This window comes from Pleurodeles waltl, chromosome 4_1 (assembly GCF_031143425.1).
Source record: "Pleurodeles waltl isolate 20211129_DDA chromosome 4_1, aPleWal1.hap1.20221129, whole genome shotgun sequence".
Classification (NCBI taxonomy): Eukaryota; Metazoa; Chordata; class Amphibia; order Caudata; family Salamandridae; genus Pleurodeles; species Pleurodeles waltl.
The window spans coordinates 389,642,949-389,667,358 of NC_090442.1; the positions used below are offsets into that span (position 1 = coordinate 389,642,949).

The following is a 24,410-nucleotide window of genomic DNA, read 5'->3' on the forward strand; positions in this document are numbered from 1 at the left end:
GAGAGGGGACCCAGAGGACCGGTGGTGCAGAAGTTTGGTGCCTGCGTTGGCAGGGGGAAGATTCCGTCGACTCACGGGAGATTTCTTCATGGCTTCCAGTGCAGGGTGAAGGCAGACAACCCTCAGAGCATGCACCACCAGGAAACAGTTGAGAAAGCCGGCAGGATGAGGCTCTACAATGTTGCTGGTAGTCTTCTTGCTACTTTGTTGCAGTTTTGCAGGCGTCCTGGAGCAGTCAGCGGTCGATCCTTGGCAGAAGTCGAAGAGGGAAGTGCAGAGGAACTCTGGTTAGCTCTTGCATTTGTTATCTGGTGAGAAACCCACAGGAGAGACCCTAAATAGCCCTCAGAGGAGGATTGGCTACAGAGAAAGGTAAGCATCTATCAGGAGGGGTCTCTGACGTCACCTGCTGGCACTGGCCACTCAAAGGTGTCCATTGTGCCCTCACCTCTGCATCCAGGATGGCAGAGGTCTGGGACACCCTGGAGGAGCTCTGGGCACCTCCCCTGGCAGGTGCTGGTCAGGGGAGTGGTCACTCCCCTTGCCTTTGTCCAGTTTCGTGCCAGAGCAGGGCTGGGGCGATCCCTGAACCGGTGTAGACAGGCTTATGCAAGGAGGGCACCATCTCTGTCCTTCAAAGCATTTCCAGAGGCCAGGAAAGGCTACTCCTCTCAGGCCCTTCGCACCTATTTCCAAAGGGAGAGGGTGTAACACCCTCTCTGAGGAAATCCTTTGTTCTGCCTTCCTGGGACTGGGCTGCCCAGGCCCCAGGGGGGCAGAAACCTGTCTAAGGGTTGGCAGCAGCGGTAGTTGCAGAGAAAACCCCGGTAAGTTAGTTTGGCAGTACCCAGGCTCTATGCTGGAGCCCCGGTGATGGATGGAATTGTCCCCCCCAATACCAGAATTCCATGATCCTAGACATGTTACATGGCCATGTTCGGAGTTACCATGGTGACGCTACATATAGGTATTGACCTATATGTAGTTCACGCGTGTAATGGTGTCCCCGCACTTATAAAGTCCAGGGAAATTGCCCTGAACAATGTGGGGGCACCTTGGCTAGTGCCAGGGTGCCCTCACACTAAGTAACTTTGCACCTAACCTTCACTAAGCGAAGGTTAGACATATAGGTGACTTATAAGTTACTTAATTGCAGTGTAAAATGGCTGTGAAATAACGTGGACGTTATTTCACTCAGGCTGCAGTGGCATTCCTGTGTAAGAATTGTCTGAGCTCCAAAAGAAATACTGCAGCCAATAGGGATCTCCTGAAACCCCAATACCCTGGGTACCTAGGTACCATATACTAGGGAATTATAAGGGTGTTCCAGTGTACCAATCAGAATTGGAAAAATTTATCACTAGCCTGCAGCGACAATTTTAAAAGCAGAGAGAGCATAAACACTGAGGTTCTGGTTAGCAGAGCCTCAGTGATACAGTTCGGCACCACACAGGGAACACATACAGGGCACACTTTGAGCATTGGGGTCCTAGCTAGCAGGATCCCAGTGACGCAGGCAAAAACAAACATACATACAGTAAAAATGGGGGTACATGCCAGGCAAGATGGTACTTTCCTACAGATACCAGGCAAAAAGTGTGGGGGGGTAACCATGCCAAAAGGGGCACTTTCCAACAGTCATGGATTAGATTTATCTCTGCATACTTTTCAATCCTGACATACCTAACAACATGTACATTTACAAAGACACAGCAGCCAGCCTTCTAAGGAATTGTATCTTATTTTCAATGTGCACTGCAGAAAACCATTGCTTCTTGTTTTTTCCACCTAGCCTCATTTATTTGCATTTAGTCAATCATAGATTCTGACGGTAAAATAGAAGCAGAGTTAGGCTGTTTTATAGCATAGAATTTTAGAGGTTATCGATTGCAGTTCTACCTTTCAAATGTGTAAAAAGAAATTAAACTGGGAGTCATTCCAGGTGTGTATCTTAATTTTGTGGATGAGACATTAAAAAAAAAATCCTCTTTTCTTAGTACAAGTAAGTTGGAAGGTGTTTTTGAGGAACCAAGATAACAGGACATATGCAATGCTAGGTACACAGATGATTTTTAAGTTCCTGTGACTTTACTCAAATACTCTGGAGTTTTCTGACTCCCCAAACTTGAGACTGAGATGGTTCATGAAGAAGAGTCCAAGTTTAGAAGTACACTAGATTGGGTAAGTCAGGCTCATAAGATAGCTTAATGACAACTAAGGGCAGATTTACTTAGATTTCACACAACGCAGCCGGGCCACTTTCTGCTCTGCAGTGCATGAAGGGGAGGGAGCAGGCCGGCTATATCAACTAAGATATGCCGCATGTCTGTTGCGCTGGTGCACTGTGTGCTGCCTAGTGCCAACGCAGGCACCCTTGCACCACGGTGCAAGGTGCCTGTGATACATAAGCAGGATTGTTTTTGTGCAAGAAGGGACACCTTTGTGTGCAAAAACAATCCTTAACAGTGTTTTCCTCTTTCAGTGGGGAACGTGTAGCATTTTGATGCATTCCCAGGTTCACAAGTCTGGGAATGCCTATGCTCTGCTTATGGAAAGCCTTCCCAACGCAAGTCAGCACTATACATTGCCTTACTTTGTATTTACTAAACCACACAAAGCCTCGCAACAAAAATGATTTTGAGTCAGGGTTGTGCCACAAAAATGACAGATCAGAGATACAAATTCTTAGTATATCTGCCCCTTAAAGACCTTCATTTCCATTTTTTTGAATAACACCAAACATATAACGTTAAGCACAATATGCTACAGGGTTCTTATAGATGGTTGAACTTTCTTCGACAAACCGGCATATCAGAGCTCAGACACCTACTGTATATTTTTCTGTTTTTCACCAGGTTGTCTTCGTGGACATCTCATTTCAGGACTTCCTTCTCCAAAGGGAATAAAACACTCTGGATCTCTATTACTGTCATGGTCTTACTTGCGGCACTGATGAGTTTTCTTGCAGGCCTGTCCTTTCAGAGGCATGCAGAGGCAGCTCCCGTTGGTATTGGAGACTCCTGGACATCACTTCAGCAACTTTTGTGGCCTTACACCGGACTTCGGCACAATGGCCAGCCACCAGTATGATGAGATCAGCGCTGCACTTTCAGACCCCCCCCCTTTGTGTTCCTAGGGATCCAGCAAGACCCCTGCTTTTTCTACTGTAAATTCATTTTTACCTTTATGCATCCAAGTAATTTAGCAAAAAACTTTCAGCATCTAGATTGTGATTTCGGAATCCCATTTTAATCTTGCACATTTTATTAGATAATAAAATACAGAAAGGGTGAAGGCATGGAATAGGAGAAAATATATTTTAATGTAAATCTTTGAACATACTTCAAATTTTTATGTTTTTGTTGAGGATAAGCGCTTTCAATACATGTGATTGTCTCTGCATGTCAAACGATATCACATTCCATTTTAGTCAGCATGGATAAAACACAAAAGTCAATGCTTATTAGTTTTACACTCATATGGTATGACATAATGATTCAGTGCTCAAATTATTTGAAATGGCACCAAGTCTAAAGCAGACTTTTCACGGGTTCTTGTTGAGAAATGTGAAGAAAAGTTGACAATATTTAATGCTTCAAAATCTAATTTAATGTTTTTTTCTAAGAATGTTTAATAAAGTTATTTATATGACAAATTATTTACGAATATGTTAATACTCTTGTATAGTTGAGCAGTTGGTACACACAGTCCACAAACAGATAATGAGAGTTTTTAATTCTCTCTATTGCTGCATCACTGGCATAACATTTAATCATGTGGAAAAGTGTGGAGTGCAATTCACTGTCCTCATAAAGGTCATCGGCAAATTCCTCGCTAGATTCAGTCATCTGAAGTCTGCATGCCCTCTGTGGGCTTAGCAGGTAAAGAGACCAGTCTTCATCTTTAATTTGTTCAGTTTTCAGACTTTCTGCAACCTAAAATAGAGAAACCCAAACAAATATTAAAGAACAACAAAGGTGTATACCATTCCTCACAAAACTCTGACTCCACCAGCTACCACCCTCCTCTTCCAAACTTTGGTGGACTTTTACAATGTTCAAGTTCTTGGAACAAGACGCATATTTGATTACATTGCTGCTCTATGGAAGCTTTTCACACCCTGCATGACATCAATCCTGCTTGTGTATGTCCCCGGGTACACCTTGTGCCAGCAAAGCTGAGTGCACATTGAGCCCTACATTATCTTGGTCGTGCTATATATTTAGGTTTTAGTTTACTGTCCATGCCCAAAATAGTCTATAATTAGACACATCTTATTTCTGGGAATGATCAGTGAAAAAACTAAGGTTAAATCCATCTTATAGATAGGTGTTGAACTAAGATAAGAACTAATGTTTAAAACCTTAAAATGCACCGAAACCTGCCAGTTAGACTTTAGTGAACTAACTATAAAATGCATCCCCGTAATGCGCTGCTTAAGACCTCGCGTATTACCTCACTCATGACATGATAAATTACATCTCTGTTGACATCACCTAATGATTGTGAGATTGTACTACAGGCTTTGTGGAATGGAAGTAATTCAACAAGGTACACATGCCCAATTGTTTATCAAGGACATTACACTTGGCTACATGTAGGATACATAGCGTATCTGTCAACTCATCCACATTTGGTGGATGTTACCCTCTTTTTACTGATATTCACTTACCTAACAAACAAAATGCCTTCATAGACTGTAATGGGGTTACCCACTTTTAACATTGAACAACCTCTAAAAAAGTGTTTAGTTTCTATTAACCTTAGCAGGATCACCCGCTTAAAGACTTTGTGACCCGTAATGCCAAGTCAAGAGCCTGACGGGTATGCATTTCCAGTTGTTAAGTCACCTTCTGCCAGGCCATATGGATAAGTCTAGTTGGGTAAAATAACCTACAAACATTGAGATGAGCACAATGGCATACAACATTAGAGCCATGCTTATAACCAGACTGAGAGTTTAACCATATTTAAGGGGGCAACACCACATTCTACATTATTTAACAATCTGCAATGTCACAAGCTCCAGTGAAGCTCTAAAAATAAACATTAACACATTAAAAAATGTAGCTTTATATCGAATTTGTATATAGCACAGTATAGCAACTATTCAGATGGTTGATCAATTGTGAACAAAGGTTATTTAAGCAGGCTTTGGCTTCAAGCCAAAACCAATTTTGAATCATCCTTTGGGGGAAACCACATCTTGTGCACTTGCCTTTTCTTTTAAAAAAAGAAATAATACTTGCACCCTAAACTTTACCGGTTAGTTAACCTTGTCCCATATAACTTTCACTATGCACAGCCACACTTGCCTCTAGGCTTTAAATTATTTCAAGTCTACACACCCCACAAGTTCACACGGTAACTATATGCCATATATGACAACTCCTTTATTAACAAATTTTGTTTTTTAAATGGTGCAAGGTTTATGGAGCAATGTGAATAGCAGTAACATGGATAACATCATCATGGATGTTGCTTGAGATATCTTCAGTCACATCATCAATGATGTAATTGAATATATCATGAGTGACATAATGTGTGAGGTCATAAGCAGTGCATAACTGGGGCTTAAGCTATAGTTAATTCACTAAACTGTAATCGGCAATTTTCGCTCATTTTTAAACATTAGTTCTTATCTTATTTCAGTGCCTAACTTTGGCTATTTGCAATGGGAGGCTAGCCACAGGGCCTGGCCAGAGAAAATGTTCTCCAAAGTTGTCGCCAGCCATTCAGATCATTTTGGTAGTCGATCCTTCTCTGGAGCCATTCTACCAAAATGGCTATCAGGAGTAAAAGTTTAACTCCTTCATGAGCTTCTCTTTAAATGTTAATTTCTCGAAAATGGCTGACAGGATTTACACTAAATCGCAAAAACAATGCTTTCTGAGTAAAGTTCCAACATTGTGCCAAATTTGTTATAGTAATATTCTTTGGTTTTCTGTATCAAGAGCAAACTTTCCTATGGGAATTAAATCGGTGCAAAGCGTTCCATTAAGGAGCCAAAGTAGATTACCTTTTTTGTTTCTGAAAGAATCAAAAAATGTCTTTCCTATGGTAAGTCTGGCCTATTGATAACTACACTGGTGCTAGTGCCACCAGTGTAAAAAAATATATATATAATGTAAAAAATATATATATAATTTACTCCAGTATTGCCGTTGAGGGGTTCAGGTGACATCATAAAGCACAAGGCTGAAGGTTTGTAAATTGCATCTATCATTGGCCACGGATAGCAATAGAATATTTAGGATTACCTTTTATGAATAAATTGTTGATAAAACAATAGCCAGTGGTAATAGACAGAGACAGATTATGTGATTCTGTGGCTGCAACATATATGCCATTATTAATGGTCTACTACTCTTGCCACATAATTTGCTGCATGAGTTCCAGCTTTCACAACAATGTTGTTTCTATACTACACTACCAATAGAGCATGAGCTGCATAATTAGTGTTAAAGTTTTACAGAGTGGTTTGGTAGCTATCATTGTAATGCTGAAATAAATATTTGAAGGTTCCCTGTGAAAATTGTATGTTTTATACAACTACAACCTGATAGAGACTTCTAGTTGCAGATTCCTTACCTTAGAAATTTCCCCCAGGCATCAGACTGGATCCGGAGATTTTTCTTCGAGCAATACCCTTGCATGTCGGTAGGTGGTGTCAGTCGACTCTGCAGGTGTCGTAGTCGTCGTGGCCGCTGTGATGACGTCGGGAATAGTACATAGACGCCGCCCTCGCGCAGTGACGTCAGTTCTTTTTTTTCCATGCCACGTGCTGATCCGGAGAAGAGCTACCCCAGGCTATTTTTTGGCCGAATTAGACTGCTTTGTCGAAGTTTTTTGTGTACGACTTTGGTGCATTGAGATGTCCCCGAAGACCAGGTTCAAGCCTTGTGAGGACAGCCATCGGACAATGTCAGTGACAGGTCCTCATCCCCTTTGTCTGTGGTGCCTCGAGCGCGACCACAACCCAAAGTTGTGCTCCGAGTGTCGGGCCATGCATCCGAAGGCTTTGAAGGAGCGGTCCCTAAAGCTAATGGCGGCCCGGCACTCAACTCCGCATAGGTCCCAGTCTCGCTCGAGAGGAAGGTCTTGAGATCGGTCGCGGAGTCATCACCACTCGTCTTCTTTGAAATCCTCGGGTCAAGGTAAAAAGAAGTAGTTGAAGTCCCGTCGCTCTCCGACTTTGCCCCGTCGCTTGGCCGGCGTGACGCGGAACGAGCGTCCACGCACTAGGCCTCTGGCCTCTGTCCTCTGAGTCAGGGTCAACTCCACGCTTCCTCTAATTTCCCAGAGCCAGAGCGACCCCTGCCCAACTGAAAGAGTTTTAGGAGGCCATGCGCCTCATCTTTGGGCGGGCTCACCCCGATACGGCGCCTTCGGGCCCAAGGGGTTCAGCTGGGGGGCCTTCGGGTTCCACACCGGCGGCTTCGGCCCTGGCCACTGAGGTCACCTCCGGATCCGTGCCGGTCGCACCTTCAAGACCTTCCCCGGCGCCAGGTCGATTATCGACACTCACAGCGCCTACTATCGACATCGACCCAATTCTTATCCCTGACGACTCTGAGTCGGAGCGGTGTCGGGCGACTTCGGCTTCAGTGGGGCCTATTCACCGCAGGTCAGATTCGGACCCTTTTTCCTATGGGTACGAATATGGGGAGGAATTGGAGGGGTCCCTGGACCCTTATGAATACCAGGATGACTCTACTATGGACTGGGCACAGGATTTGGGCGAAGCCAGTGGTCTGGATACTTCTCCTGACGCTGGTATGCTGTCTCCTCCTACTGTGGCTACGGTGGAGGGAGCAACTTATGGTATGGTGGTCAGTAGGGCAGCTGAGGTCCTCGGCCTTGAGCTACCTACTGTAGAAGTCAGGTCTAATCTCCTGACGGAGGTGCTTCAGTCTGGGACTTCTACTTCAGAAACCCTTTTACCATTCAATGAGGCCCTCACCCATGGTCTTTTGGGTACATGGTCCAAACTTCACAGGGACTCCTGTGAACAGGACTATCGCTCACCACCATCGGCCCGCTCCGAACGACCCAAAATTCCTGTCCCAACAGCCCACACCTGAGAGTCTTGTTATCCAGGCTTCCTCTTCTTCAGGTGCGTTCGCTGGAACAGTTAGGCAAGAAATTGTTTTCTTCCTCCAGTCTAGCGCTGTGGTCTGTGAACACCGCATGCCTTTTGGGCTGTTATACCCAATCCCTGTGGGATACAGTTGCGCAATTCCTGCCGCAGAGAAGGCCCGTGCTATCGTCTCCCAAGCAGTGAACGATGGGAGAGACGCAGCGAAGTTCACAATCCGTTGGATACGACCGACTCTCTGGGCAGATCAGTTACAATCGCAAAAAGAACAGTTGATGGACGGAATGTAGAACAAATCAAACATTCACACCCAGTCACAGATCTGGGTTTAATCCATCAGTTTTTTTGCTCACCATGCCATTCCAGTTTGGACCCAGTCATATGCAAATTAGTCTTGACCCTGCTCCCCAAGGGAACAGTCCAGCCCGAACTGCCAGACCAGGTCCTCCCTGGACCAGAAACAAGCATCCTGGGACCGGTTTCGGGGTATCACCCTTCTTCAGCCAGGCTAGCTTGAATCTGGTGGCATAGTGAGCACGGGACCCACGTCTGGGCATACCCTTCCCACTTGGGGGCGACAAGCGCAAAAAGAACAGTTGATGGACGGAATGTAGAACAAATCGAACATTCACCCCCAGTCACAGATCTGGGTTTAATCCATCAGATCAGTTACAATGACAGTGGCCTTACGGTGCCACGCCTGGTTACGCACTTCTGGTTTCTCGGGGGATGTCCAACAGTCCCTCATGTACATGCCCTTTGATGGCATCCATCTCTTCGGAGACAAAGCGGACTCAGCCTTGGAGAGATTCAAGGATTCCCGGGCTACGGCTCGGTCCCTTGGTCTTTCCTCGGCCACTTGCCCACCACAGTCTGCTTTTCATCCCTTTCGTGGACACGGAATGGGAGCCCTGTCGCGTCCTCCACCCAGCCACCATTCCACACATGATGGCCAGCCTATGCGTGGCCGAGGATGCGGAATCCCACGTGGCCATGGGACAGGGAACCAGAGGTCTGTCCAGTCCACCTCTGCCCCCGCTGCAGCCTCCAAACCCTCCTAGTCCGTACCCTCACTCCCGCCCAGTTGGTGGTATGATCCGCCATCACCTGCCTCACTGGGAACATATCACCACGGACGGGTGCGTTTTGCAGATCATTCGGAAGGGTTACTCCCTCCCTTTCGAATTTGCTCCACCACACATGCCACCATCATCTTCTGGAGGATCATTTGGCGCTTCTCCGCCAGGAAGTCGCATCTCTCTTGGCCAAGGGAGCTATAGAAAAAGTCCCTGTGCCAGAAGTAGGTTGTGGTTGGTATTCCTGCTACTTTCTGATACCAAAGAAGGACAAAGGCTTACGTCCTATCCTAGACCTTCGGGACCTGAACTACTTCCTCAAGAAGGAGAAATTCAAAATGCTCACCCTGGCTCAGGTTCTGTCTGCCCTAGACCCAGGAGACTGGATGGTAGCGTTGGACTTGCAGATCGCTTATTTCCACATCCCCAACCTACGATTTGTGGTAGGTCACAACTACTTTCAGTTTACTGGGCTCCCCTTCGGCCTTACCATCGCCCCTTGGGTGTTCACGAAAGTAATGGCGGTGGTTGCAGCTCATCTGCGCAGGTTAGGGGTCTGTCTTCCCCTACCTCAATGACTGGCTGTTGAAGGCAAACTTGCCCCAGACAGTCGTCTCCCACCTTCAGACTACGGCGAACCTCCTGCACATGCTGGGGTTCACTATAAACGTGCTGAAGTCACACCTGACTCCCTCTCAGACGCTCCCTTTCATCGGAGCAGTTCTGGAAACAGTGCAGTTTCTGGCTTATTCTCCCGAAAAGCAAGTCCAAGACATTCAGGCTATGATTTCAATCTTTCAGCCTCGGTCTTGGGTTTCGGTGAGACTGACTCTGAGGCTGCTGGGCCTCATGGCCTCCTGCATCTTGCTAGTGACACATGCCAGATGGCATGTGCGGGCTCTGCAGTGGGACCTGAAGTTCCAGTGGGCGCAGCATCAGGGGAATCGCTCCGACATGGTCCAGATCTCGGAAGGGACTGCGAAAGACCTGCAGTGGTGGCTTTTGAATCTGAATTGGGTCCACAGCAGATCTCTCTCCCTCTCCCTTCAACAACCTGGTCACTCTATTGTGACAGATGCGTCACTTCTGGGTTGGGGGGGGGCCACATGGGAGAGGCTGAGATCAGAGGCCTCTGGTCTACGGCGGAATCGGGGATCCATTTAAATCTGCTAGAGTTCCAGGCGATCAGGCTTCCGTTGAAAGCATTCCTTCCCTCTCTAAAAGGGAAAGTGGTGCAGGTGTTCACGGACAATACTACTGCCATATGGTACTCCAACAAACAGGGCAGAGTTGTGTCCTGGACCCTTTGTCAGGAGGCACTACATCTCTGGACATGGCTGGAACATCAGGGCTTTACCCTGATGGTTCAACATCTGGTGGGTTCCCTCAACGCCAGGGCAGACTAATACAGCCGTCGATGCACAGCCGATCACAAATGGTGTATCCATCCGGAGGTGGCACAAGGTCTCTTTCTGCAGTGAGGAGAGCCTTGGTTAGATCTGTTCACCTCCCCAGAGAATGCGCAATGTCAGCTGTTCGGTGCATTGGAGTTTCCAAGGCGGCATTCGCTCGGAGATGCTTTTCGTCTCGAGGGGAATTCAGGCCTCCTTTACGCCTTCCCGCCTATCCCTCTTCTTCCCAGTTTTCTCAAGAAAACCAAGAACAACCAGGCCCAAGTCATCTTGGTGGCTCCGGACTGGGCTCGAAGAGTGTGGTATCCAGAGCTATTGAGCATGTCCATCGATACTCCACTCAGACTGCCTCTTCTGGCGGATCTTCTGTCGCAGCAACAGGTGACGGTTCTGCACCCGGACCTGTCCAACCCCCGGCTTCATGCGTGGAGATTGAGCGGCAACAGTTGATGGCTTTTGCCCTTCCACCCGAAGTCTGCAATGTTATCTTGGCAACCAGGCGTCCATCTACTAAAACTGTATACGCCTGTCGTTGGAATAAATTTGTGGCATGGTGTACCAACAAATCTATTGAATCCCTTTCTGCCCCTCTGTCAGAGGTTCTTCTGTTCATTCTTTCTTTGGCCCGGCAGGGCTCTGCTTTGGGCACCCTTAAAGGGTATTTATCTGCCATTTCCACCTTTCTTAGGCTACCTGATCAGCCCTCACTCTTTAAATCTCCTATTGTGAGTAGGTTCTTAAAAGGGCTCCCACTCCATTTATCATGCCTCAGTGGGACCTTAATCTTGTACTTACTTATTTGATGTGTACCCCCTTTGAGCCAATGCATAATTGTCCCTTGCGGCTCCTCACATTCAAAACTGCTGTTATGGTCGCTATCACCTCTGCTCGCAGAGTGAGTGAGCTTCAAGCCCTTTCCTCAAAACCTCCATACTTGTCTGTAGATCCTGACAAAGTAGTGTTATGCACTAGAGCTTCCTTCCTTCCTAAGGTGGTTACACCATTTCATGTAGGCCACTCTATCACTTTGCCTACCTTCTACGCACCCCCACATCCTTCCCATGAGTAGGAGAGACTCCACCGCCTGGACCCAAAAAGAGCGTTGGCGTTCTACCTCAATCGTACTAAAAATTTCCGGGTGGATGATCAACTCTTCGTTGGCTATGTGGGTGTGAAAAAATGGAAGGCGGTGCAAAAGCGTACCATCTCTCAATGGGTGCTTCTTTGCATCAAAATGTGCTATGCTTTGGCTAAGAAGCAAACTCCTGAAGGCTTGCGGGCTCATTCCACGAGAGCAACTGCTGCTTTCACTGCGTTAGCACGCAGAGTTTCTGTCCTGGATATCTGTCAGGCAGCTACATGGGCATCCCTGCACACGTTTGCTATGCATTACTGCCTGGATAGTTGTTCGGTCCTGCAGGACTTTCTAGTATGATCTTGGTTCGCAGCCCACCACCGAGGATTGCATTGCTTGGGTATTTATTCTAAGGTAAGGAATCTGCAACTAGAAGTCTCTATCAGATGTATAAGTTACTTACCTTCGGTAATGAAATATCTGGTAGAGACATATTCTAGTTGCAGATTCCTTACCGCCCACCCATCCCCCTCGCTTGCAAACTGATTTCTAGGGACGGGGATTCCCCCTTTCAGGTTCTTAGCTCTGGCGCACCAATCTCAGTGTTCTTAGCGGCTCTGCGCTCTGGCGTGGAAAGTCGTGAAAAGAAACTGATGTCACCTACCGACGCGCAAGAGTATTGCTCGAAGAAAAATCTCCAGATCCAGTCTGACGCATAGGGGAAAATTCTAAGGTAAGGAATCTGCAACTAGAATATGTCTCTACCAGATATTTCGTTACCGAAGGGGTTCCCCTTAGAGGTAAGATAGTGGCATAAAGAGATAATTCTAATGCTCTATTTTGTGGTAGTGTGGTTGAGCAGTAGGCTTATCAGAGGGTAGTGTTAAGCATTTGTTTTACACACACAGGCAATAAATGAGGAACACACACACACTCAAAGACAATTCCAGGCCAATAGGTTTTTATATAGAAAAATATATTTTCTTAGTTTATTTTAAGAACCACAGGTTCAAGATTTACAAGTAATACTTCAAATGAAAGGTATTTCACTCAGGTATCTTAGGAACTTTGAATCAACACCATATCATGTACAGTTGTAGCAAAAATGGCAATAAGCTATTTTAAAACTAGACAGTGCAATTTTCAACAGTTCCTGTGGGAGGTAAGTTTTGGTTATTTTTGCAGGTAAGTAAAACACCTACAGGGTTCAAAGTTGGGTCCAAGGTAGCCCACCGTTGGGGGTTCAGGGCAACCCCAAAGTTACCACACCAGCGGCTCAGGGCCGGTCAGGTGCAGCGGTCAAAGTGGTGCCCAAAACGCATAGGCTTCAATGGAGAAGGGGGTGCCCCTGTTCCAGTCTGCCAGCAGGTAAGTAACCGTGACCTCGGGGGGCAGACCAGGAGGGTTTTGTAGGGCACCGGGGGGGGACACAAGTCAGCACAGAAAGTACACCCTCAGCGGCACGGGGCTGCTGGGTGCAGTGTGCAAACAGGCGTCAGGTTCGCAATAGGTTTCAATGGGAGACCAGGCAGGCAATGTGGGGGCTCCTCGGGGTAGCCACCACCTGGGCAAGGGAGAGGGCCACTGAGGTCGCTTCTGCACTGGAGGTCGGATCCTTCCGGTCCTGGGGGCTGCCGGTGCAGTGTCTTTACCAGGCATCGGGTTCTTTGAAGCAGGCAGTCGCGGTCAGGGGGAGCCTCTGGATTCCCTCTGCAGGCGTCGCTGTGGGGGCTCAGGGGAGTCAACTCTGGCTACTGACAAGCTCGCAGTCGCCGGGGAGTCCTCCCTGTAGTGTTTCTCCACAGGTCGAGCCGGGGGCGTCGGGTGCAGCGTGGAAAGTCTCACGCTTCCGGAGGGAAACGTGGAGTCCGTTAAAAGTTGTTTCTTTGTTGCAAGTTTCAGTCTTTGTGGAACAGGGCCGTTGTCCTCGGGAGTTCTTGGTCCTTTTAGATGCAGGCTTCAGAGGTCGCTGGACCTTGGGGGACGCGTCGCTGTTGCAGTTTTTCTCGAAGTGGGGAGACAGGCCGGTAGGGCTGGGGCCAAAGCAGTTGGTGTCTCTGTCTTCTCTGCAGGGCTTCAGGTCAGCAGTCCTTCTTCGTCTTCAGGTTGCAGGAATCTATCTTCCTCAGTTCTGGGGGCCCCTAAATACTCAATTTAGGGGGGTTTTAGGTCTGGGGGGTTAGTAGCCAATGGCTACTAGCCCTGAGGGTGGCTACACCCTCTTTGTGCCTACTGCCTGAGGGGAGGGGGGCACATCCCTAATCCTATTGGGGGAATCCTCCATCTGCAAGAAGGAGGATTTCTAAAAGTCAGAGTCACCTCAGCTCAGGACACCTTAGGGGTTGTCCTGACCGGCCAGTGACTCCTCCTTGTTTTTCTCATTATCTCCTCCGGCCTTGCCGCCAAAAGTGGGGCAGTGGCTGGAGGGGGCGGGCATCTCCACTAGCTGGGATGCCCTGTGGCGCTGTAACAAAGGGGGTGAGCCTTTGAGGCTCACCGCCAGGTGTTACAGTTCCTGCAGGGGAGGTGAGAAGCACCTCCACCCAGTACAGGCTTTGTTACTAGCCACAGAGTGACAAAGGCACTCTCCCCATGTGGCCAGCAACATGTCTGGTGTGTGGCAGGCTGGTAAAACTAGTCAGCCCACCCTGGCAGTCGGGTATGTTTTCAGGGGGCATCTCTAAAATGCCCTCTGGGTGCATTTCACAATAAAATGTACACTGGCATCAGTGTGCATTTATTGTGCTGAGAAGTTTGATACCAAACTTCCCAGTTTTCAGTGTAGGCAATATGGTGCTGTGGAGTTCGTGTATGACAGACTCTCAGACCATATACTCTTATGGCTACCCTGCACTTACAATGTCTAAGGTTTGGCTTAGACACTGTAGGGGCATAGTGCTTATGCACCTATGCCCTCACCTGTGGTATAGTGCACCCTGCCTTAGGGCTGTAAGGCCCACTAGAGGGGTGACTTATCTATGCCATAGGCAGTGTGAGGTTGGCATGGCACCCTGAGGGGAGTGCCATGTCGACAATTTTTCATTTTCTCCCCACCAGCACATACAAGCTGGCAAGCAGTGTGCATGTGCTGAGTAGGGGTCCCCAGGGTGGCATAAGACATGCTGCAGCCCTTAGAGACCTTCCCTGGCATCAGGGCCCTTGGTACCAGGGTTACCAGTTACAAGGGACTTACCTGGATACCAGGGTGTGCCAATTGTGGAGACAAAGGTACAGTTTAGGGAAAGAACACTGGTGCTGGGGCCTGGTTAGCAGGCCTCAGCAGCACACTTTCAAATCATAACTTGGCATCAGCAAAGGCAAAAAGTCAAGGGGTAACCATGCCAAGGAGGCATTTCCTTACACTTGTACTTTTATGCAATAAAAAATAAAAACACCTTAGGACCATGTTTCCACAGAAAAAGTTTTTTTTTTTTTTTGGTTTGCCTAGATCTTTGGCACCATTTGACCAATCGTCACAAAACTTTCCCAAAAAGTGTGCCAGTAATTCTTGTTGCGCATGGGAAGTTTCAGGGTGATCTGTCAAGCAGGGGGTGAAAAAAGTTGTGTTTCCCATGTTAATTCACATAGGAACACATATTAATATAATAATAGGAGACTTCAATTTAGTTCAGGATCTGTGGCTTGATAACTCCACATTTGAACAAGCATCAGAACAAACCTAAATCCATTTGTGCGCTACAAGGTTGTATGCGCGATTTTGCCATTATAGAACCATGGTGTGCGCAAAATGGCTCTATCTCAATATACATGTCACCCAAAACGTCATGGCACAGCGTTGCTTTCAGATTTCTTTTTAATCTCACACTGTTTGAAGGGGGGATCCTGCAATCCAGAACAATGCATTCTCAGACCACACTTTGGCCAGCCTCACAGTACTGTTGGCAGCTGCACCCATACCACAAGCAAGATGGTGTTTTAATAAAGTACTTCTTATGGAAGACAGCTGGGTCATGCAGATTAAAGGAGTTCTGGAGAAATTTCTGAGAATTAATATAGACTCGGCTTCTGATTTTTCAGTTTGGAAAGCCTTTTTCAGAGGGCTGGCAATTTCTTTTTTTTTTTTGGGCATCTCGGAGACAGGAGAAGGCCAGGGAATATGCTGAGCTTGTTACAAGGTACAAGGTTTTTGCACAGCAACTAGCTCCATTCCAGACAATCCGAATTCATATTGCCCCATAAGCCTTTTAAATAGCGACTACAAACTTTTTGCAAAAATATTGCAATTGGGATCGCCTCTGTAGCATCATCAGTCAGACACTGGGATTTGAACGGGTTTATATCCGGGAGGCTAATGGCATCAAATACAAATTATTTAGTTCAAGCGATTAACTTTTTTTTCCAGTCAGAAGGTGAGAGCTGGCACTGTAATGCTTGATGCAGAGAAGGCATTCGCTTTGGTCACATGGGAAGTCCTCCTTGTTATAATGCTCACATTTGCATTTCCAGATAAGTTTGTTAGCTTGTTAAGCGAACTGTATTATGGGGCCAAAGCTTCCATATTTATGAACAACTTTTTGGCAGAGAAACTAGTAGTCAAGCGTGGGACTCGGCAAGGATGCCGAATGTCCCCAGTTTTATTTGAGCTGTTTATAAAGCCCTTGGCTTGTGCTATACGCCAGGATCAATCTAGTCGTCCCCCTTCAATAGCTGCCTCCAAGCTTAAGAGCTATGCAGATATCGTACTCTATTTGGCAGTGGATAAGGGAAATATTCAATATGCCTTAGATAAAATTGCAGAATTTATAGTTTTAGGTGGTTTCAAAAATCAATCAGGCTAAGTCCAAAGTTTTGTTGTTCAGTTGTTCAGCTGAAATCCCCCCCACAGTTATGTGTGCGTTTTTTCAAGCCAGGCATTCCATTAGGTATTTGGGGGTTAGGGTTAAATCAGACTATGCTGATCTTTATAATCTTAATTATAAATCCTTAACAGAAAAATCACGGGGGTTGCTTCAGCGATGGGACAGTCGTCTGTTGACAATCACTGGATGTGCCTCCTTAATAAAGATGAATCTTCTGACACTTTTTCTATTCGCCTTTGCCAATATCATGATTAAGGTCCTAAACTCCTTTTTTTTTTTTTTTTTTTTTTTTTTAAAACAGTCGTAACTGATATGTACATTTATCTGGCAAAAGAAGCGTCCTCGAGTTAAGCATTCGATTCTGCAGGTCATTCAGGAAGAGGGCAGATTATCTTTGCCATGTTTCAAAAACTACTGCGATGCAGCTCTCCTAAGCTGGTTAACCTTATCTTCGAGAAAAATATCCGGCGATAGTAATTTTTATTTAAACGAAATGTTGAAAACCGCTGGGGTGGAACCAGTTTCATTTGGACGGATCCACAGACTTCCAAGGAGGACTCGATACAAGTCACCTCAAATGATAGTAAAACGATTTAACAATAGTTGGCAAAGATTTAAGGTGCCATATTTCCACCCAGAGGTAAAACTCAAGCATTGCCCAAGCTTGGGTCTGAACCTGAGCTGCGCTATGGTCAACAGATGGGGAACGTATGGTTATTTACGGCTGGGGGACTTCTGCCGTAATAATAGTCTTACTTGGCAAGAGCTTATTCAAGAAAAAAATGCAGTTCCCGCAAGTCTGTATTTTAGTTTTATTCAGATACAGCACTTGTGTGAAGGTTGTCTGGCAGAAGTTTCCGAAGCAGCTCAAAAAATATCTTGAGCCTTTTTTTAATTTCTCGTTTATCCGGTATAGGAAACTGGAACAGAGTCTTAGCTATAGACCTAGGGGAGAACAATGTTCTGGATCATCTGAATAAAATAAAGAGTATTATTTACAGGGTTGTAAATAGAGCACAGTGGAAGTTCTATTACAGAGAAAGCAATTTGTGCTGCAAACGTTAAACGCATGGCTTTTTATGGTAAGTGGATGTTATATTATACGCCGGCACAAATTAAGCCCAGGTTTGAAGATGCCAATGTTTTTTTTTTTAAGGTGTGGTTGGAATCTGGTGATTGCCCCATAGGCTCTTCTTATGCCCAGAACTGCACAGGTTTTGAGTCAACGTCTTCAATGAGATGGGGGGCCTGGTCAGGCCAGGTAATTGTCCCTGATCCATATGGGGCTCTTTTTGGCATTCTATTCACGGCAATAAGCTTCCAACTGCACTTGTTCAGCGCTGCTTTATAGCCACCTTGATAGCAAAGTCTTTAATTCCGGCTATTTGGAAATCAAGGGTGATACCCACAATAGCTCAATGGAGTTTAAAAATTGTGAGGGTTGTGGGACATGAAAGTCTATATGCAAAGAGGGTCGGAGCCAGACAACGATTTAATAAGATTTGGACAAACTGGGATTTTAGGAATTATGATGTAAAGATAGGATAATTTTACTGCAATCTCCAAAAACTTTGGCTAATTGGAAGGACGGGGAGATTTAATGCTCAAGGATATGATTCTATGCCATTCGCTAGTAATGTTTTTAATGTTTGTGTTTTGTTTAAGATCTCTTGGGTGGTGGTACATGTACTGAGATTTGATTCACTTATATTATGAATTATGAGGTAAAGATGCAATAATCTGTCTACTGCCTTAAGATAAATAAAGCCTTTGAAGAAGAAAAAAAGGTTCTTAATTCTACCCCGTTCTCTTAGCCAGGGTGGGAAAGGTCCTCCAAGTCAGGTGTCTTAGCCTGTTATAAACCTTCCTCCAGCCTCATGTCCTTATGTTTTCATGTTATCCAATGTGCCACGGTTGCAACCAAGTTCATTTGAATCCCAGTGGTCCCTTAGGAATAAAGTGATGCTTTGGCTGAAAAATTCTGTTAACTGCCAGTGGGATTTAAGTACAGAAATCATATTTGTTTGAAGGGTGGATAGCATCGGGCCTCTAGCAAAAACCTATGTAGGATATACTGTTGTTGTGATTGTCTGCAGTCCAGCTGTGGCAGGCCATATTTTGGCCCAAGCAAGCAAGGGTAGGGTGAAACCCAGTTCATTAAAAATAATGCAGCTAGGTTATTTTTTACAGGCATTTGCGACAGGCTCCCATAAGAGGCAACTAGCTCAGGGCTCCCAATAACTTCCTTCCAGCTAGTTGAACAAGTAACCACACCCTTAGCAATAGATTAATGCTGCTAGCTGGCATTGACACAAGTGATTGGCTCTTGGAAGCCAATTCTGTACAGGTATTGAATCTTCTTAGCCCAGGAAGTAGTGAGCTGGCCTTAGCCTTTAATTCTTGTTATCTCTGAAGGAGGATATGTTTATTGAGTGCTCGCATAACATTGATAATTAAAACGTCTCCCTGCAACTGGTTGACTTTCAGTCCTGACATCCTATAGGTGGACACTGGCATGCACACCTTGGTGGCACTTGTCCCCATCCCCCCTGTCTCTAGGGCTAGTTGTAAGTGCCTGTTTTGGAATGTCGCTGGGCTTTCTAGGAAATTGGACAACACTGAATGGCATGACATTATTCAGAATTAGAGTAGTGTTTGTTTACAAGAGACCTGGTCCAAGGTTTATTAATGGGTTCTCTTCCATCCACAGCCCGGCCATGCCCTCCAGTGCGGGGTCATCATAAAGGGGGCTTATTAACTTTGATTTCAACTACTGCTGGTTTGACAGTCACAAAAAAAGTATCTTAATTCTCCCCATTTTCAAATTGTGATAATACAAGCAAACTTTGTGGAGACCTTGGTTGTAATCAATTTCTATCATCGGAACTTTGTGTCCACCATGACAGATATAGTTGCCTTGCTTGATCATATACTCAATGAAATCTTGTGTGAATTTAACTCAGATTATGTTCTAATTTGGGGTGGAGATTTTAATTGCAGACTATGTCCGATTGCCAAGAATGCCATATGTGGGGTGATTTGCTGTGACTTGAGAGGATTTTGCACATTTTGAACATACACCAGGTGGAGATACTTTTAATTTGGTATTGAGCAAGCTGTCTTTGTTTATTGCAATTGATCTTACAGGTCCAAGTCCTCTAGGGGATGCTACTTACTTTGGTCAGGGGAGGGGCAGTCTAATTGATGTTATTATTTTACCTTTACTCCATAGACGTAAGGCCTATGACTTTGCTATTTTATTTATTTGGTTGAGTGATCATTATCCATTGTCCGTCAAGTGTGGGCTAGCAAAATTCTACCATTGTTTGTCCATCTACCTCTCAAAGAAATAAGGGGATTTTACATAAATGGGCAATGTTGAAGCATCAGGTAGCTTTGAGAGATCTCCTAAAGTGGAACAGGGAGGAGTTCACAATGTTTGGATTCTGATTCTTATCCCATACTTGTTTTGCAGGCCTTTGAGGGAATCTGCCACAGTGTTTCAGCCATTCTAACAACTGAGACTCCGTTGCGAGCCCCAAAACCCCAACGGTGGTTTGATTTGAGGTGCTCAAAAGCCAACAGGGACCTCATTTCCGCTTTGAAACAAGACCCCAGAGATGAGGATATTGAGAGTGTGCAGGGCAAATTATAAATGAGCAAATGCAGAGAGGAAGAACTTGATTAGGAGAGAAGCCTGGGAAAAGTTGCATGCTGCAACCGAAAGAAATGATCCCGGCTCTTATGGGAAGTGGTGAAGGCCCCTTAATTCTCTGATACTCACAATACACCCGCTGATGTGGTTATCCCGCCCCCAAGAATGTGGGTGGACACTTCTCAAAGCCCTATGGGAGCAACTTGGGTGAAGTTCGTTCCTCTGGCCCCTTTGACCAAAATTGTATTCAGGTAGACACCAAGTTGCTCTGCCCCTCACAAGATGAGGTAACCTGTGCCCTGGAGCAGTGTGCAAGAAATAAGGTCCCAGGGCACGATTCTGTGCCAGTTGACATCTTTCTGGATAATTCTGATTTGAGGGCTCCTATAACAACAAACATTTAAAACTCTGCGGTTGTCACTACCCTCCCCAAGTCTTGGTCTATTTCAATAATCTTGCCAATGTACAAAAAAAGGTGAAAGGTCAGACCCCTGTTGCTCTCATCCCATTTCGCTCATCAACTCCACAAGCAAAATTCTGGGAAGAATCTTGATTAGCCAGCTTGAATCTTGGGTGACAGACCAGGGTTGCCTCTCAGTGGTTCAATACTGTTTTATGAAAGGCCTGGGCACAGTGGAGCAGTGCCTCAATCTTCATCTAATTATTAGTTAAATATACTTTGGTCAAGAAAGGTTGCCTCCACCTTGCCTTTATGAACCTGACCTCCGCCTATGATTGGGTAAATAGGGACAAGCTCTGCAACAAGATGTTATCTATGGCACTTGATGAAGCACGTGTCCTCCACCTTGCAAAGTTACACAAGAATGTCACAGATCACATCAGATATGGCGTGGAAGGGTAATGTACAGATCCTATTAAGATCTCCTGTGGTGTGAGGCAAGGCTGCGTGCTTGCTCCTTTCTTATTCTATCTCTGTATTAATGATTCAGATAATGGGCTAAAAGAGGTTGATGCTGATTCCCCCAGGGAGGGCATTAAGAAATTACCAGCTCTCCTCTACACCGACGATTGTGTATTGATGTCTAGGGCAGAGGTTGACCTTCAAAAGCTTTTTAAAAAATGTCTCCTTTATCAGTGATTTGGGTTTGAAGACTAATTCGGCCTAGTCCCATGTGATGGTTATGGGTGATGCCCGTTTGGGCATGGACCATACTATATCCAGGGTGAAAAACTACTAGAGGTTGGTACATTTACGTATTTGGGTGATGCCCATTTGGGCTTGAGAACATACTATCTCCATGGCGAAAAACTACTAGAGGTTCATACGTTTATGTATTTAGGCCTCCCTTTTTATAGTAAAAGCAACTGATCTCATCTTATAAATATTATGTGCCTATGTTTCCTACACACCATGGAGGCAGTCTTTAGGCTTTCTAAAAAGCTAGGATGCAGGCCCTTGGATACCTTGACTGCTATCTATGAGGCACGGTGCCGCTCTGCAGTTATGTATGGGGATAGTGTGTGTGGGGTTATAGGGAGGTCTGAAAACTAAACTACAAATTAAATAAAATGTTTTTCTGAGAAGACTTCTCTCCGCCCCTAATAGCCTGCCAGGTTATTTGTGTAAGATGGATCTAGGTATTTGTCCTTTGGAAGATCACTTTGGGCCAGCCCCTGTTATGTTATGGCACTGTGTTGGGACCAAAGAGGAGACGTCTCCCGACTGGGAGATAGTTCAAGATCGAGTGCTATTAGAGCAAACTCAAAGGATCCCATGGATCAGATATGTGAAGGAGCTCCTTGAAATACTGGGCAGGGCAGATTGTTTTGATTCACCCCTAAATTTGGCCTCTGTTTCTAGACACCAGTTAAAACAAGACCTAATTGGTCTATTTGCAGCACGTAGAGTGTCTGCTATGAAAGGCAAGAGGAGGGTAGAGGGGTATCTCCCCCTAGTTGTTATGGATACTATTGATCCCTATCTGTTATATCCACTGGAGCCTTATCAAAGGTGCTACCTGGTGAAATTTAGGTTTGGCATTACAAAATGTTTAGATTGTTTATCCAAGTAATGTGTATTCTGAGTCCGCACTCGACCCTTGTCCCTGCAATTCCAACACCCCTCAGTCCACGTTGGACTTTCCTTTTTTGCACTTTATACTCTGAAACCAGGAAAAGGTTTTAAATACTGTTGTTAAAAAGTTTGAATATTAGGAGGTGCAAGCCTGCCTTGTTTTATCTTCAGCTTTTACAGACTGAAAATATGTCTGATTATTTACAAGTTCATCTCTGCTGCTGTGAAACTCGCTGCTTGGCAGAGAAATAACGTTATCTCCACTGTCTGTCTGTATATGAAATGTTTTGTGTTTTTAACTGTTTTTATTCTGCTATATATATATTTGTTTTTTTTAACCAAATTAGGAAAGATTGACTGACTAACCTGACCTATCATTCAGCAACAGTCTGCATTTGCCTAACACACAACTATTATTCCCAGCGCCACTGGCTGCCCAGCAGCAATCATTTAATTTGGGATTAGGTGTGCACAAGTCGCAAAGTGGGATGGGTTTCATGTAACACTAATTGTGCCAGCCCTAAAGATGCATCACCCTAAAAAGTGATTACTGGCCAACAAGACTGACTACATATTTGTACTGATGTTGTCTCTGGCCCATTTTCCAACATTCCAATTACAATAGTTCTGACTGCAACTGATCCACTTTCAGACTTACTGGTCTTTCAGAGAACCCAGTCTGACATGATTATTAAAATCTGCCCAGCAAGCCATCCTGAAGGCGTCCAACAGAGCCTCTCTTTGTGTCTCTTTTTCCAAATTATCCAGTATATGCCTTTAAGAGCTTTTCAGTGGAAAGGGTTAGAGATCAAAGGGGGTGTGCACAGCTGTGAGGAAATTCCCATTTTTGTTCAGACACTCCCATTTTTTGCTAAATTGTATGCTTGTTTTTGATTTTTCACACTGGATCACTGTTGTCCAGCGTCCAGTGTATGTGCTTTGACCCATTAAACATGTACAAATTGGCTAATCCCTGATTTGCCTATTCTTCTTTTCTATTTGGGTACAGCATATGGTGAGTAAATGTATCAATGGCACGACAAGGTAAATTTCACTTGCACTTATTGTCCCATTCAGTAGTGTGACAAAGAAAAACATGGTTTCAAACATACCTGCATAGCCTGATTACTGTAGTGTAAATTATGCACCTGTGACTTGCTAAAATAACCCTTTTACCAGCATGTAGCTTCCTTTTAAAAATTGGTACGTCAGTCCTGTTTATTCCTTGTAGGCTACAAGGGAGGGTGCATGTTACTTAAAAGTGGGGCATGTAGCAAATTTGTTACCTTGTCTCTAAAAGCTATTTTCACTGTGGCAGGCCTTGCTGTCCTATGTAGAAAAACACAGTACAGATTACAGGGCAGATTAATCATTCTTTATGAATCCCAATGCAGCAAGCAATCTTGCCGTGCTGCGTAGAAGGAGAGGAATGAACTCTATTTACCATTAAACAGCACATTTATGTCCTTCCCTAGCACTGGAGCACTTCTGGCTACCTAGCGCCAATGAAGGCACCTTGAGTCATGGTGCAAGAGTGCCTATGTTGTAGGCAGGATTAATTTTTTTTTTGTGCACAAAACACAAAAACAATCCTGAGAGGCACTTTCCTCTTTCTATGTGTCACATTCTGTTTGACAGGTCTGTTGAACCACGTGGCATTTGGAGCGCAACTTGACAGTGGAGAACAGGACGCTGCTTTACTAACAGACCTCTGTCTTTGGGCCTGCTGTGGGTACAGTGCCTGTTTCAAACAGGATTTTAGTGTTAGCTGTGAGAGAGCGCTGGTGTTTTCCCAAGCACATAACACTCCAGCATCCAAGTTTATTGTGGCTAAAGGCTTTCCTCTGCTTGAAAAAGCCCTGGCATATAGCATTTTGGCCCTATTTGCAATCAAACAAATGGAAACTGCTGAAAAAGTGGGTAGGGTGCCCCCTGAGAGCTTACACTCCATTGGTTAGGGAGTGCCCAGGAGTAATTGTATAAGCTGCAATAAAACAGAAAATAAAGAATGAATGTCTCTACTTAGTCTGCAATAAGAATAACACTCCTCCTTTAGGATTTCCAGAAGGTATAAGTAGAATTACAAGTAAGTACACTTTCCATCTTGCAATTTTCTCTAATATTTATAAACATTAGAAATATTAGCAGGCTTAACCCCCAACCCCGTTGGAAGGCCACTTATATTGAAAGGTTATTTGGGAAAATTTGTCCCATCAGGGCACTTTCTCTGGATCCTGAA

At 45.2% G+C, this 24,410-nt stretch overlaps 2 protein-coding genes across 4 annotated transcripts in view; one reads left to right on the forward strand and one right to left on the reverse strand.

The window, feature by feature from the left end:
* Positions 1 to 3,308, forward strand: part of IRAG2 (inositol 1,4,5-triphosphate receptor associated 2) — an 871,311-nt gene extending 868,003 nt beyond the window's left edge. For both annotated transcript variants that reach the window (XM_069228582.1, XM_069228581.1), the window contains exon 40: positions 2,856 to 3,308. In XM_069228582.1, the coding sequence (XP_069084683.1) occupies positions 2,856 to 3,090 (235 nt within the window). In that variant the 3' untranslated portion in view covers positions 3,091 to 3,308. The remainder of the gene's footprint in view (positions 1 to 2,855) is intronic.
* DNAI7 (dynein axonemal intermediate chain 7) overlaps positions 3,304 to 24,410 on the reverse strand; it is a 342,681-nt gene continuing 321,574 nt past the window's right edge. For both annotated transcript variants that reach the window (XM_069228584.1, XM_069228583.1), the window contains one exon: positions 3,304 to 3,935. In XM_069228584.1, coding sequence (XP_069084685.1) covers positions 3,660 to 3,935 — 276 coding nt within the window. In that variant the 3' untranslated portion in view covers positions 3,304 to 3,659. The remainder of the gene's footprint in view (positions 3,936 to 24,410) is intronic.